This window comes from Artemia sp. Qi Xiang Cuo, chromosome 13 (genome assembly GCF_049724085.1).
Source record: "Artemia sp. Qi Xiang Cuo chromosome 13, ASM4972408v1, whole genome shotgun sequence".
NCBI lineage: Eukaryota > Metazoa > Arthropoda > Branchiopoda > Anostraca > Artemiidae > Artemia > Artemia sp. Qi Xiang Cuo.
In genome coordinates this window covers 45,878,435-45,890,983 of record NC_142806.1, presented here as the reverse complement: position 1 = coordinate 45,890,983, position 12,549 = coordinate 45,878,435, and the positions used below count along the sequence as shown (strand labels likewise).

Below are 12,549 nucleotides of genomic sequence, written 5' to 3'. Positions count from 1 at the left end.
GTAAAAAAAAAAATATTTTATCGCCGGAACTCGTTGCCAAATATTGTATAATGTGAACTGGTTCATATTTCCTTTGTTTAAAATTTTGTGTATCCGCGCATTAGTTGCCAATAATTGTTAGTGACAAACTGATCCGCGATAATCATGCCTTTATGTCATTGCCATATGCCAATTAAAATTTTACATAAAATGACTCATCCCAATGGTAATGTCCTTCAAGAATAGGTTTACATTTATTATCTTCAGCTTTTTTCCCATTAGAGTTTATCTAATTCCCAGATTTATTACTTGGTTGGGTATGCCAATAATATTTCAATTCTTTTAATCAAATTATCAAAATTAAGCGCTGTTAAATTACAATCTAAGCTCTTTGAATTGTAAATTTAGAGGCTGTGTCTTTGACGGTTATTGCTTTCGTCTTAAGTTCACTCTTTTGTCTTTTATCTCTTTATCGTCTTCTTTTAATTGCTTTCGTGGTTGCGTCACAGTTTTGATTCTGAAAATTTGTACATGGCTTTAACTCAATTCTCTGATTCTCACCCCTTGCTTTCACAAAATATATGCGCGTGTTGACACAGTGACGGATCCAGGCGGTCGGGGGGCCCCCCCCCCTCAAGATTTTTCTGGCGCCCTTATTCCTTGTTTTTGTTTTTTTTACTTTTTTTTAGAATAAATTTGTCAATTTGGTCAATTATTGGCACCTATGTCACATTGGGCCCCCTCCCCCAAGACTTTGCTCATTGGTGCCCTTGTCACATTGGGCCTCCACCGAGATTTTGCTGTAGATCTGCCCCTGTGTAGACACAACCATTTTAGCAACTTGTAAACTTACCCCTGGGAAAAATTTGGTAGTAGGCTCCCAACTGCGACTAGGGACACCGCTTGTGGTGTTACACTCTTTTTAATAACAGGTCCGGAAGACCATTTTAGAATGTACTGAGGCCTTATTGGTGGCATCAATGGGGGAGGTGCCCCTCAGATTTTTCTCCTCCCCCGTTAAATTTTGAAGAACATCTCTTTTAGATAATTTCATTGAAAATTACTTTTTTCGTTGTTTTCAGTGACAAAATTGAAAAAAAATTACAAAGTTGATCCCCCCTCCCTCCTCCCGATTTCAAAAAATACATTTTGCCCCCTCCCCATTTTTGTGAATTGACGCCATTTGGCCTTATACCGAATTTCAGTTTTGTTTACATTGTTTAGCACAGTTTGATAAAAACACATTCTAGACTCTATCCGTTGGTTGGAACTCCTTTTACTGAAAATCCAACAACTTCGCTCGTTGGATCTTCGAATTAGTTTTAGTACTGCCTAGGTATGAAACATCATATATTCGACCTTTCAGTTTACAAACATTACGTTAACTGTTGATCAAAATAATGAGTAGGTTGTAATTTTTCTTGGTGGGAACTAATTAAACAAATGAATAACTTTGTTTAACAAGGCTCACTTAGAGCTGAAATATTGCTTAATTTCTTTTTAAGTTATCTCATAATTGCACTTGGTGTTATTTTAGTGTCAAAAACGCCAAGAATGCTCAATTCTCCTGAAATTATGTTCGAAAATTAATTTCATAGTATTGATCCTCTTGGTTTCACTTAATTACCTGCTGTGTTAATAAAAGTTAATTGGAAACCTAAATAATATTTCAAACATAGTAATTGCTTCACTTCTCATGGAAAGCTTATAATGCTTCTACTTTTAAGTGAGTTAAAGCATGGGCGTAGCTCCAGAATTGTTATTTTTAGGGATTAAAGGGGGTCCACGTCAGGGGGGATGGGACATCCTTCAGAGAAAAAGAATGTTGCAAAATTTGTGAAAAACAAGCCTAAATGTTTTTCAAGATGTCTGTAAATGTTTTTTGGGAAATTATTGTATAATGGACACTGAACACCGGGGGCGTCGCTTGGGGGGGGGGGGCAGTTGCTTCTAATATTATGGAGAGAAAAAATTATTATATATCTCATGCCCGTTGACTATCCGGATATGTAACCCTCCCCCCCCCCCCCGCCATAAAAATGGTGGAGATACTTTAGACACACATGAAAGAAACATGAAATTAAGTACTGGTGCTCGGCTTTCTTTTAATAAAATGGTGTGTAATGAGTTGCTGCAAACGACAGTAGTGCATTGTAAACAAGCTTTCGGGTGGGTGATGATGAATTTCATACAATCTTGGCCGTTTTTGACAGCTTCAGCGCTAATATTAATATGAAGCACCGCTAATTGCCACTCCCCTTCCACTTCCCTCAACTTCTGCGCCCAACACAGGAGACTAAATCTCGCAGTTTACAATCAATTTACAGGAAATTTACAATCCTCCTCCTTGAACAAGAAGTAAAATCACTTTTTCTGTGCCTGTGGCGTGTGAACATCCAGGAGGTTGAAGGACAATTTAAAAGACGTTTTCGCAAGGGTTCACAAGCAATACCACCCATTGCCACACGAATAGATAAGAGTGTTGCAGATAAGAGTTCGTTATAGTTAATGACCAGTGGTTTTTAGAATATTGCTTATGTAAACTCTAAGAATCCCCATTTGCTTTGAGTTTTTTAATCCTTTAATAATTTTATTTTTGCTTTTTCTTGTGTAATTTTTCTTACTTTTCCTTGTTCCACCTTATCTTTTCTTACTTCTATTAGCTCTTAATTCTTTTTTTTAACTTGAATTGGCCCAGAGGGTGAGGTAATCAGCATTTCTTTCTAATCTTCGTTTGATAGTTAAGCTTCTAGATGGTCCGTCAATGGCTGGAAAGGCAAGTAGCGACGTTTCTTCCCTTGAATTTTGAAAAGATATAATTTTAGACGGTAGATATCAAGGCTGGCTATCATAGAAGAATAAGACAATTTACAATGAAAAATAAATTATGTACAGCTATTTGTAATGTACAGTTCCTAATAACAGGTTTATTAAAAAGAAAAAAAAATAATCAGGAATTAAACAACAACCATCCTCGTCTTTTCTTCGTTTTCGCAATTGTAATTCGGTAGTGTATGCCTCACATTTCCTATACATCTGATTCGGGGGGGGGGGGGTACCAAAAACTTAAAAAAAAACACATAAAAAAATTTTATATGCATTTTTGTTAGGTTTTTACAAATAGGACAAAAATATCAGAGGGAATTCAAATCCTACCCCGCCCCCCTTCCTGGAAATGGCCTTGTTCGTTAGAACACTTCAACTAAATACAGAAATTTTCTCTTATTTTCAGGGTGGTCTAGTCTTCGTATGTGGCTCAAGGGATGGTTTGATGACGGTGAGTGGCAGGCGGCATAATGCTGATGATTTGATAGCCACAGTTCTGGCAGTTGAGCCAATGAAGTTCATTTATAGAGGTAGAATTGCAGTATTTGCTATCCGAGTTCTAAGAGATGAACGAGTGTGTATTGTTGCTGAACAAAGGCCTGACTGTAGCGAAGAAGAGGTTCGTTCCTTTGTTTTGCTTTTATCATTTTTTGTCAGAAATGTTGTGTCTGAAAAATGCACTCCACGAGTGTGCAAAAATAGCACTTGTTTTATAACTTCGACCCTTCCCACCATTTTTTTTTTTTTTTTTTTTGAAAAGCCCTAAGGTTGTTCTTTTCCTCTAGATTCTTGACTGAGCTCAATGGTATTTTAAGACCGAATTGCTTTTTTTTTTCTCCTTGAGATGAGCAATGTTTGACGGAAACTCACTTTTATGCGCTATTTCTTTGGCTTGGAAAAGTTGGAGAAATCTTTAACGCACTAAAAATTACAATTCATTCCTACCGTATTGAAAACTTGTCAGCTGTTGCAACAGGATTGGGAACTGAAAACTTACCTGGGGGGGGGGCTTGCTTTTAATAACAATTTTGGTAATATCTGTTCGATCTTCGTTGGGTCGTTCAAACCGTACTGGGAGCTAGTCCGCACGATTGGAATAATTAGACCGTTTTAGGTAAATTTAGTTGTCTTGGTGTATACCAGGGAATTTTGAAATGGTCCTGAAATTCCCAAATATTTAGGAATCAAATTACATTAACGATGGCTTGAGGGGACTTTCAAAGTGAAATATAACGCACAGTAGCGTCAATTCACGAAAATTTAGGACGGTGCTGCTGCTGGGGATGTATTTTTCAATGAAAGTACGAAGAAAAGGCATCTTCAATGAAAATATCCCCCCCCCCCCAAAAAAAAAGAAGGTATTTTTCAAAGTCTATGGGGATACATAGGAGACACAGATCCCCCGCTTCCCTTCAATTGATGGCACTGATAACGCTTTATCGCCAAATTTAGAGCCACTGAGAATGACCTCAGAGGGACCCAAAAACGCTGTGAAAGATATATCCGTTGATGGCTATCATTGTGAGAAGTATGAATGAAATAAGATTTATTTGCTGGTGGATTTTAGTTGATTGATCTATTTAGGAAGGTTGTTTAGATTAGCTGGAAGATATAGCTTATTTCCGTGCTAAACGCAATAGGGCTTTCCCTTGACACGTAAGATAACAATTTTGATAGTCAAATTACCTTTACTGAATGAATCATTTTATTGCAAATTAGGTGAACTCAATCAAATAGTGACCAAGCTAAAGGAAGCTTTACAAAAAAAACTTACTATTGCATTCTTATGTTAAAAAAAAAAAAATAATATAATAAGATTATTACAGCGTACGGATTCTCAATTATTATAAAGCAAAACTGGTCATTTTACCATATAACATGTCAGAATGCCTAAGGGAGTTGAGGTGTTGCGAAAGGGTCGATCTCTATGTCTCAACCGATGAGTCGGCCTTATCGGAAATAAATTATCTTGAATAGGAAAGTGATATCTAATCTATAGATTATATGAACTTTCTAGCAAAAATGAGGTACATTTTGAGGGAGACCCGTAGACGGGCTTCATTAATTGTTTAATTGCTTAAAGATACGGGCTCTTGAAAAGGTGTTTTTGCGCTCAGGTCTCAGAAGCCAAGTGACAATATTCCCTGATAAAAATTCGCAGCTTACTTAGAAATTGTCCAAGACTATTACTAAAAATTAATAAATAAAACGTGAATAGACTAAAATGACCATCACTTTAAAACCGTATTTATTGAGATGCATATTTTATGCTTAACAAGGTGGATTATATGCTCAGGAAGGAAGTTACTCTAAGTTAAGAATGTTTTATTGGTTTTCTTCTTTGGAAATTTATAATATAATTACATACTGTCATGGGCGTACGGAAGGGGGCAGCTTCCCCCCCCCTAGAATTTCAAATTTACACTAGATATGACTGAAGAGTAGATGGTTGAAAAGGCAGTTGAAAAGAGGTAGATGGCTAAAAAAAAGTAGTTGATAAAAGGTAGATGGTTGAAAAGGCTGGAAATAAATAGGTGGAATGACAGAATAAAAGTCAAACAAGAAGCAATTATCCATAATGTCTCGGAAAGATTTAGCTCTAATCCAAGAAGAATAATAATGAAGCTTATTGATGATTTATGATTTTTGGTGATAAATTATTAATAAAGATGTCATAGGTATGATAAAACTTGCTGGCAATGTAAAGATTTATGAACTGCCAATATAACTTCAGCCCCCCGCCCTTCGTCACAGAATCGGTTGCCCCGCCCCCCTTCCTAGAGAAGAAGCTACGTACGCATATGCATACTGTTCTAAATAGTCTCCTTGTGTTAATTTGACCCTGCAAGTAAGAGCTTTTCATCAAATGGCTCCTCCCTTCCCCTCTCCTTTGTTTTCGTAGATCATGCTCAAGTTATCTTATTCCAGAGTTTTCAGTGGATGTCTCGTGTCTTGCAAGCCGTTGATTCAATCCATCAAGTGGGCATATATTGCTTAGCCTTAGTGCCTCCAAACTACTTACCCAAAACCCCGCTTGGTGGTATTCATCTATCGGAAACTCGAAGGAGATTTCTCGAAGGGTCACTGCATCCCGCCAATGTTCTAATGTGTCCACACACTTGTGTTACTAATTTACCTAAGCCGCGGGAAGTACATCAAGGTATGTTTTGGTTCATTTTTCTCTTCTTTTGTTAACTCGCATGTTTCTTGTTATGATTTATTTACGTGAGTTCAAATCAGTTTAAATGTCAACTATTTAAAAAAAATGTAGTAGTTTAAAATGTACAAGTTGTTCTAAGAATTTTTTTTAGTGATATGTGAGCGATCGAGATTTTAATCTCATGTTTTTTTGTTTTTTTTTTTTGTTTTTTTTATATAAAACCGAATATGAATTAATCCAGGTTTAGTATAAATTATAGAATTTATTTTTAAAATAGTCAATAATTCGTTATTTTAGAAATCAAACTACGGCTCTGGAAAGCTTATAATGGCACAGGTTTTTCTAATCTTTTTTGCATCAGTTGTGGAAGTACAGCTATTGGGTTCAATTTTCCGGACTGTTGTGTTCAATTTTCCAGGCTGTTGGGTTCAATTTTCCGGACTGTTGGGTTCAATTTTCCGGACCGTTGGGTTAAAATTTCATCCAAGAAAATTATCAAATGGCTTTTTCAGATTTGATATACAGAAAGCTTATTGCAGCATGGTTGTACGGAGGGGAGGGCATTCCTCCCCTAGAATTCCAAATTTACGCTAGATATTGCTGAAAAATCAGATGGTTGAAAGAAGGTAGATGGCTAAAAAAGTAGTCGATAAAAGGTAGATGGTTGAAAAAGCTGAAAATGAACAGCTGGAATGACAAATAAATTGTCTAACAAGAAGCAATTATCCATAATATCTTGAAAATTTTTAGCTCTAATCCAAGAAGATAAATGTTGAAGCTTATTGATGATTTATTATTTTTGGTGATTACTTATTAATAAAGATTTCATAGGTATGATAGAACGTGCTGGCAATATAAGGTGTTGTGAACAGCCAATATAACAGCCTCCTATCTTGTTGATCTGGTCAATGGTGAGTTAACAACAAGGTCAAGGGTGTACAAATATCCTCCTTTCCTCCGGAGCAGGTCGACCAAATTTTCCGAGGAAGGGGGGATTAAGAAAAATGCATTTTTAGGTGAATTATTTCAATTTATTGGGCGCGACTAATGAAATGAATTCAGATAAGGTGTGTTAGGTTTTTTCTAATATATATTATGTCTTCTTTGCGCACTCATAGAAGAGGTTGAGAAATAAGGTCGTTTATATCAGAATCGTTATTGCTGTGCCTTGAATGCTTGAAAAGCTTTCCTTGTAGACACAACTAAACCTCAATAATAGTCTATATTCCAAAATGCATGCTCTGCTGTAAAGTTTATGACATGTAGCAAAACCCCTTTTTCTTTTCTTTTCTTTTTTATCGTTAAAATCCCACCTCCTCTCCTCTCGGTGACCCCTTTCCGTAACGGCACAAAATGTCGTTTGAGTTACCAAAGCCAATTTTGCTTGCGTTCGAATTATCTTAGTGGTCATTCGCCTAATCTACCACCTTTTTGAGTTACCGAATTTTTGATTGAAATTCGATTGAAAATCGAATTTTTTCTCTTATTTACGATCTTCAGTGGTCCTTTTCGCTGATATCCGTTTTAAGCATAAAGGTCAATACTTTGTGTCGTGAACTCCATCCAGAGTTCTTGTCGAGACTGCAGTACAACTCTGAACTTTTTTTTTTTTTTTTTTGCTTATTCCAAAGAGCATGGGTTGCTTGTAACAGTGGAAACTGGCGCTAGTGTCGACAGAAAACTCACCAACGCCAGCTAGCTTTTGTCGCTACTTGGCGTTTTTCCAATGTAATAATAAGGCAAAAGTAACGTAATTACAGTAATTGGCAAGATTAGTGTAGTTAGGGTAATTGGCAATATTAGTGTGGTAACATGTGTCTAATCTCAGCTTCTAAAAAAAAGAAAAAACACAATTGCGAAGCATTTAAAAATTCCAATAAATGCCAAATGCTAGATGATGCTGGTAATTTTTTTTCCGTCGAGCAGAAGTTTCCACTCTTGTCAATTGTCGATACTCTTTGGCTAATTCTACCGAGATGTCGGTTGATAAACTAAATTTTAAGCATTGAAGTACATTGAATCAATTGAAAAATTAAATACAATACTTGACTTTAAAGCTAAATTTCCAGATCTGTGCAATGACTATAGCAATAAAAGCAACAACACCGATAATTTTTAATATTTTTTAAGTGCCAATTATTGAATTATTATTACACCAATTATTTAATTACTTAACCTTTTTTTTAGTGCTAAGCGCTAATATTCGATTTTTCAACTAATAGTTACATCCTATCTTCGTGCATGATTTAAATTGAATTTAAATGTTTTTCCGTTAAAATGAAAGCTAAAACAAATTTTGCCCTGCTGGTAGCTTTTGAAACAAATATTAACCCCTTGAAAGGTTGACTTTGACACCCCGGCTGTAGCCCAACTGTGGGAGTGATCTTTAATTGTCTTAACTGATACTTCATCCTGCACTAATGGCAGTACAAACTCGCCCAGCGTAATTTCAATAAAAAAATGCTACAAAGATAAATAATCGAATAAAAGAATCAATACGAAGATGTAAACCAAAATGCTGAAATTATCTTAAGATGTATGTTGCTCTGGACGAAAAGAGAGTTTTCGAGCCATTGAAAATGTAGTTGCTTAGTCGTCATTCATATGAAGTTGGGAAAAGTGCGTATGGACAGATCTCAAGGTCTTTACTCTCTTGCCTCTGAAATCACACAATATATGTGGTCTTTCCCTGAATACCAGTGTTTGTTATGTAACCTGGCTGTTTTTTTTTGTTTTTTTTTGTCCTTCCTATAATTTTTGTCCCATTCCGAAAAAGATAACTGCCTAGATTATTCTTGAAGGATTTCCTCATGAAAGATAAAACAATTTAGGTCCGAAATTGGAAATTTTTGGGATAGTCAACCGCTTACCAGGAACGTTTCTAGTATTTCCTTAAGATTGAGCACTTTGGTATCTCTCGTCTTTAGGGAACAGCAAAAGGTGACCTCACTAAATTCACGACAATACCTATGTTTATAAGAAGTGGCGGGCTTTAGCTCTTCGTATAAATGTCGTGATGGCTTGCCCTCAGCAACCCTCGGAAAAGCATGATTTCAATGTAGGTTTTATTTTTCTGTCATAATGAAAATTGTGAATCTAATTTTAACTAAAATATCGATACATCTCGTGTAGTAGGATTGTAATAAAGAGCCAAGGAAATAGTTGATGCTTGTTGAAGGTAGGTTTAATCGCTGGTCTATGTTGTTATCCTCTTCTATCTTCTGAAATTGTTTTGGTTCGTGTGACTATTCCAAGAAGTGTTTCGCATGCTAATCGATTTACTCATAGATTTTCCCGCAATTTTTTTTTAACTCGATTTTTGCTGAGTTAAAAATTTGTTAAAAATTTGCCGAGTTTAAAAGAGATTCCATAATTTATCGAATTAGTTATTGTGCAATAATTTGTTGTCAGTGACTAAAATGGACTAAGGGCAAAGGTCATGTGCTGCTTTTGATTTGCGTAAAAACATCTCAACAGTTTCCGTAAATCCCAAAGGCTGTCCTGCAAATTTAATGAAAGTGGGCTTGCCAGCTTCCCTAAACATTCCGAGATTGAGGTTGATTAGCCCTGCAGGATTCCGATCGTGTCAGATTTGCGTAAAGGCATAGTGGCCCTTACCCTATCTATAAAATTCCCGGTAATAACCTAAAAATTGTGTAGACGATGAATATTATTTTCAGTAAAGTAGTTTTTAATTTTGGCTGTAGGGGGAGCATAAGAGTTGAAAGAGAAAAAAAAAATTGAAGAAATCTTCTGTTTGATTTCAAGAGTTGAGTATTGTTGTAAAGAAAGTGAACAATTGGCGATAATGTTCCGCAATAAAAAGCTGCTTGATGGGGCAAGCTTTTCGTATTTATATAATGATGGCATGGGTCCAAGAGATGATATAATAGGTCTGATGGGAATGATTAGAGTGAGACTAGAAGAGCAAAAAATCCAGATTTAGTGGGGTAAACCAAGTCTACACAAGAGTTTAGTATTATATAGACAAGTTAAATCTAGATATGAAATAGAAGTTTATTTTAAGTTGAATGTTCCGGTGAGATTTATAAGGTTATGGATCCAGTGAAGAGCAAACTGTCTGCCAGTGAGGGGGAGCAGCTTTTGGAAATTTAGGGTAAGTACTGAGACAAAGAAAATTGCCCACTCAGGTATAATGAGGATGGATTCGGCCATTTTCTCCTATGGCGCCGCGAGCTATCTGAAATTAGGGTAAATTGGCTGGAGGGAAATTCGAATGAGATACTTCTTGAAATTCTTACATCAACTACTCCAAAAACGATTGTTATGATGGGAGATTTTGTGTTGAGGGCGATGGAAGTGGGGCGCAGATGTCGCAAATAGAAGTACTTAGTGATTGGTTTTGATTGTAAATGTTTGTAGTTAGATGTACATAATCACGAATTTCGTATATGACCCTCGGGTTTCCAATGCAAATTGTATTATATTATATATTGCCTTTGTATGAGCTGCTTAGTGGTTATATGTTGGCATGCATGCAACTTCTATAATTTTTGGGTTTTCTTTTTTTCACGCTATCAACGAAGGACTTTTACTTCTTCGTACAGATGCTGAGCTTGAGCGCGCTCTTCAACGTCTTTTGCTTGAACTTGATCCTGAAGGCTAGTTTCGTGTTGTTCATTTGCTGTGAAAGTGTCTTTTATTAGCTTAGAGCTAGTGTGTATTTTTCTTCCTGTATATAATAGTTTTTTTATTTCTAGTAAGTTTTGAATCCATTCTGTGTTTCTGAAACCGCCCCTAGTATTGTGTTATCTTTCTTTGGAATAGTTTTTTGGAGTCTCTATTCAGTATTTCTTATAGATAAGTTTTTAGAATTCTTCCTTCTTCACGTAGCTTTACTTCCTTCTTGTTTCGTTTTTATTTCAATGCCATGACCCATAATTATACATTCAATATCTCCTATCCATTATTTTTTGGACACCTTAACTCAATTTCCATCAATGGTTTAAAACTTAAAAGGTTGACGAGTACTTTTGCTTATTTTGTAGCCAGTTGTAAGAAAATGGAATACAAAGCAAGAAAGCAAATAAATAAAGAAATATTTATTTTTCATAAGAATGGGTCCTCATCGGGGCTATATCCAGGATTTTTGTTCGGGGGGAGGGGAGGTTTTAAACAAAATCATTAAAAAATGTATGAGAAATCTGCTGATATGCATTTTTGTTACGTTTTTACGAGTCGGACAAACGTTCCGGGGGCCGTATCGTTCCCCCTCGATACGGCCTTAGTACTCATCAAGTGAATGTCCAATAAAAGTAAGTGCTGGTTGGCATAATATCCCTGAATAGACGCGTAAAAAACTGCCTGAAAGAAAGTAACGACATACTGTAATTAATAGCCTAAATCTTGAGACTTTTGAAGAATTTTAAGCTGGCGAAGTAAAATTAAATATTAGCTCACTAAAGAAGAGTTGTAACACAATTAAACTACGGAAATGACGAGGATGTGCTAAAGTCAGTTATATAAAAATTGTCTGTGTTGATAATAAGGATGCTAGTTTGAAATTAGTTCTATTGAATAATAAAAGAATGATCGATTCTACGATCCCTGCTATTAGCTTTGAACTCCGGATCTACAATGCGACTCTCTGATCTTTGCTGTTAGAAGGAATTATTGTGAAGAAAGTAGCAGATAACACTGTCTGTTCAATTATTGTAATATCTCAAAAGCTCTAACTGTTCCTTCAAAGATCTTTCAAAATTAACGAAATTAAAATTATTAAGCGAAAGACTAGTCTTTTCTAGAATATGTATGTGATGCATTTTCTTCCCAAAGGCTAAGCCCTTTTGGGACTGTATTTCTCTTAGATGTGGCCTTTTGCTCAATAATGGATTTTGTGACTTATATCTTGATTGTGGATAGCTTTTCTACCATTGCCCGTTGCTTATGAGATTTGTTTTATAGACGTCGGACCTGCGTCAGTCATGGTTGGTACGATTGTTCAAGGAAATCGACTCGCTTCCGCACAAGGAAGGGAACTTAGATTCGCAGAAGAAGATCCAGGATCGGGAAACAGGGTATGATAATGCCACGCAATTTTAGAACATCTTTAAATCTTTTTGCGGCAATTTTTTTTTTTTTTTTTGGTCATTCAAATTACAGCGCCTATTTGGTCTTAATAATTGAAAATAACTCTTTTTCCTTTCGTTTTGGTTAAGAAACTTCAAATTTTTATTTGAAAGCAATCAAAATTTCAGATTTCGAAGTATTTTTATTTGTATTCTCCTTCGCAAAACCAAAGGACTTATCTCGCACTTTTTTTTACTAGCATTACTTAGAAGATATAAAATATTACTCTAGTGCATCTTTAACCACAGATCACATTAAAAATGCAACATTTACTTCAAAGGAGGTAGGAGAAATCACAATGGCAGGGACAAAAATGCACCCCTATCTCAGAGACTAATTGGCATAATTGTAGGCACAATGCATCAAATTGAAGCCAAATAATTCAGCTATTTACTTTAATTTTCAATTAAAACATCTCGTCAAAATCCTTGGACAACAAGTAAATTCCTGCGGCAATCTCAGGAACATAATTTTTATATTCCTGTAAAATTATA

At 35.8% G+C, this 12,549-nt stretch overlaps 1 protein-coding gene across 3 annotated transcripts in view; it reads left to right on the top strand.

The window, feature by feature from the left end:
• The window catches only part of DIP2 (disco-interacting protein 2), a 298,193-nt gene that overhangs the window by 257,789 nt on the left and 27,855 nt on the right, over positions 1 to 12,549 (top strand). For all 3 annotated transcript variants that reach the window (XM_089099548.1, XM_089099547.1, XM_089099546.1), the window contains 3 exons: positions 3,212 to 3,424; positions 5,734 to 5,965; positions 11,891 to 12,003. In XM_089099548.1, the coding sequence (XP_088955674.1) occupies positions 3,212 to 3,424; positions 5,734 to 5,965; positions 11,891 to 12,003 (558 nt within the window). The remainder of the gene's footprint in view (positions 1 to 3,211; positions 3,425 to 5,733; positions 5,966 to 11,890; positions 12,004 to 12,549) is intronic.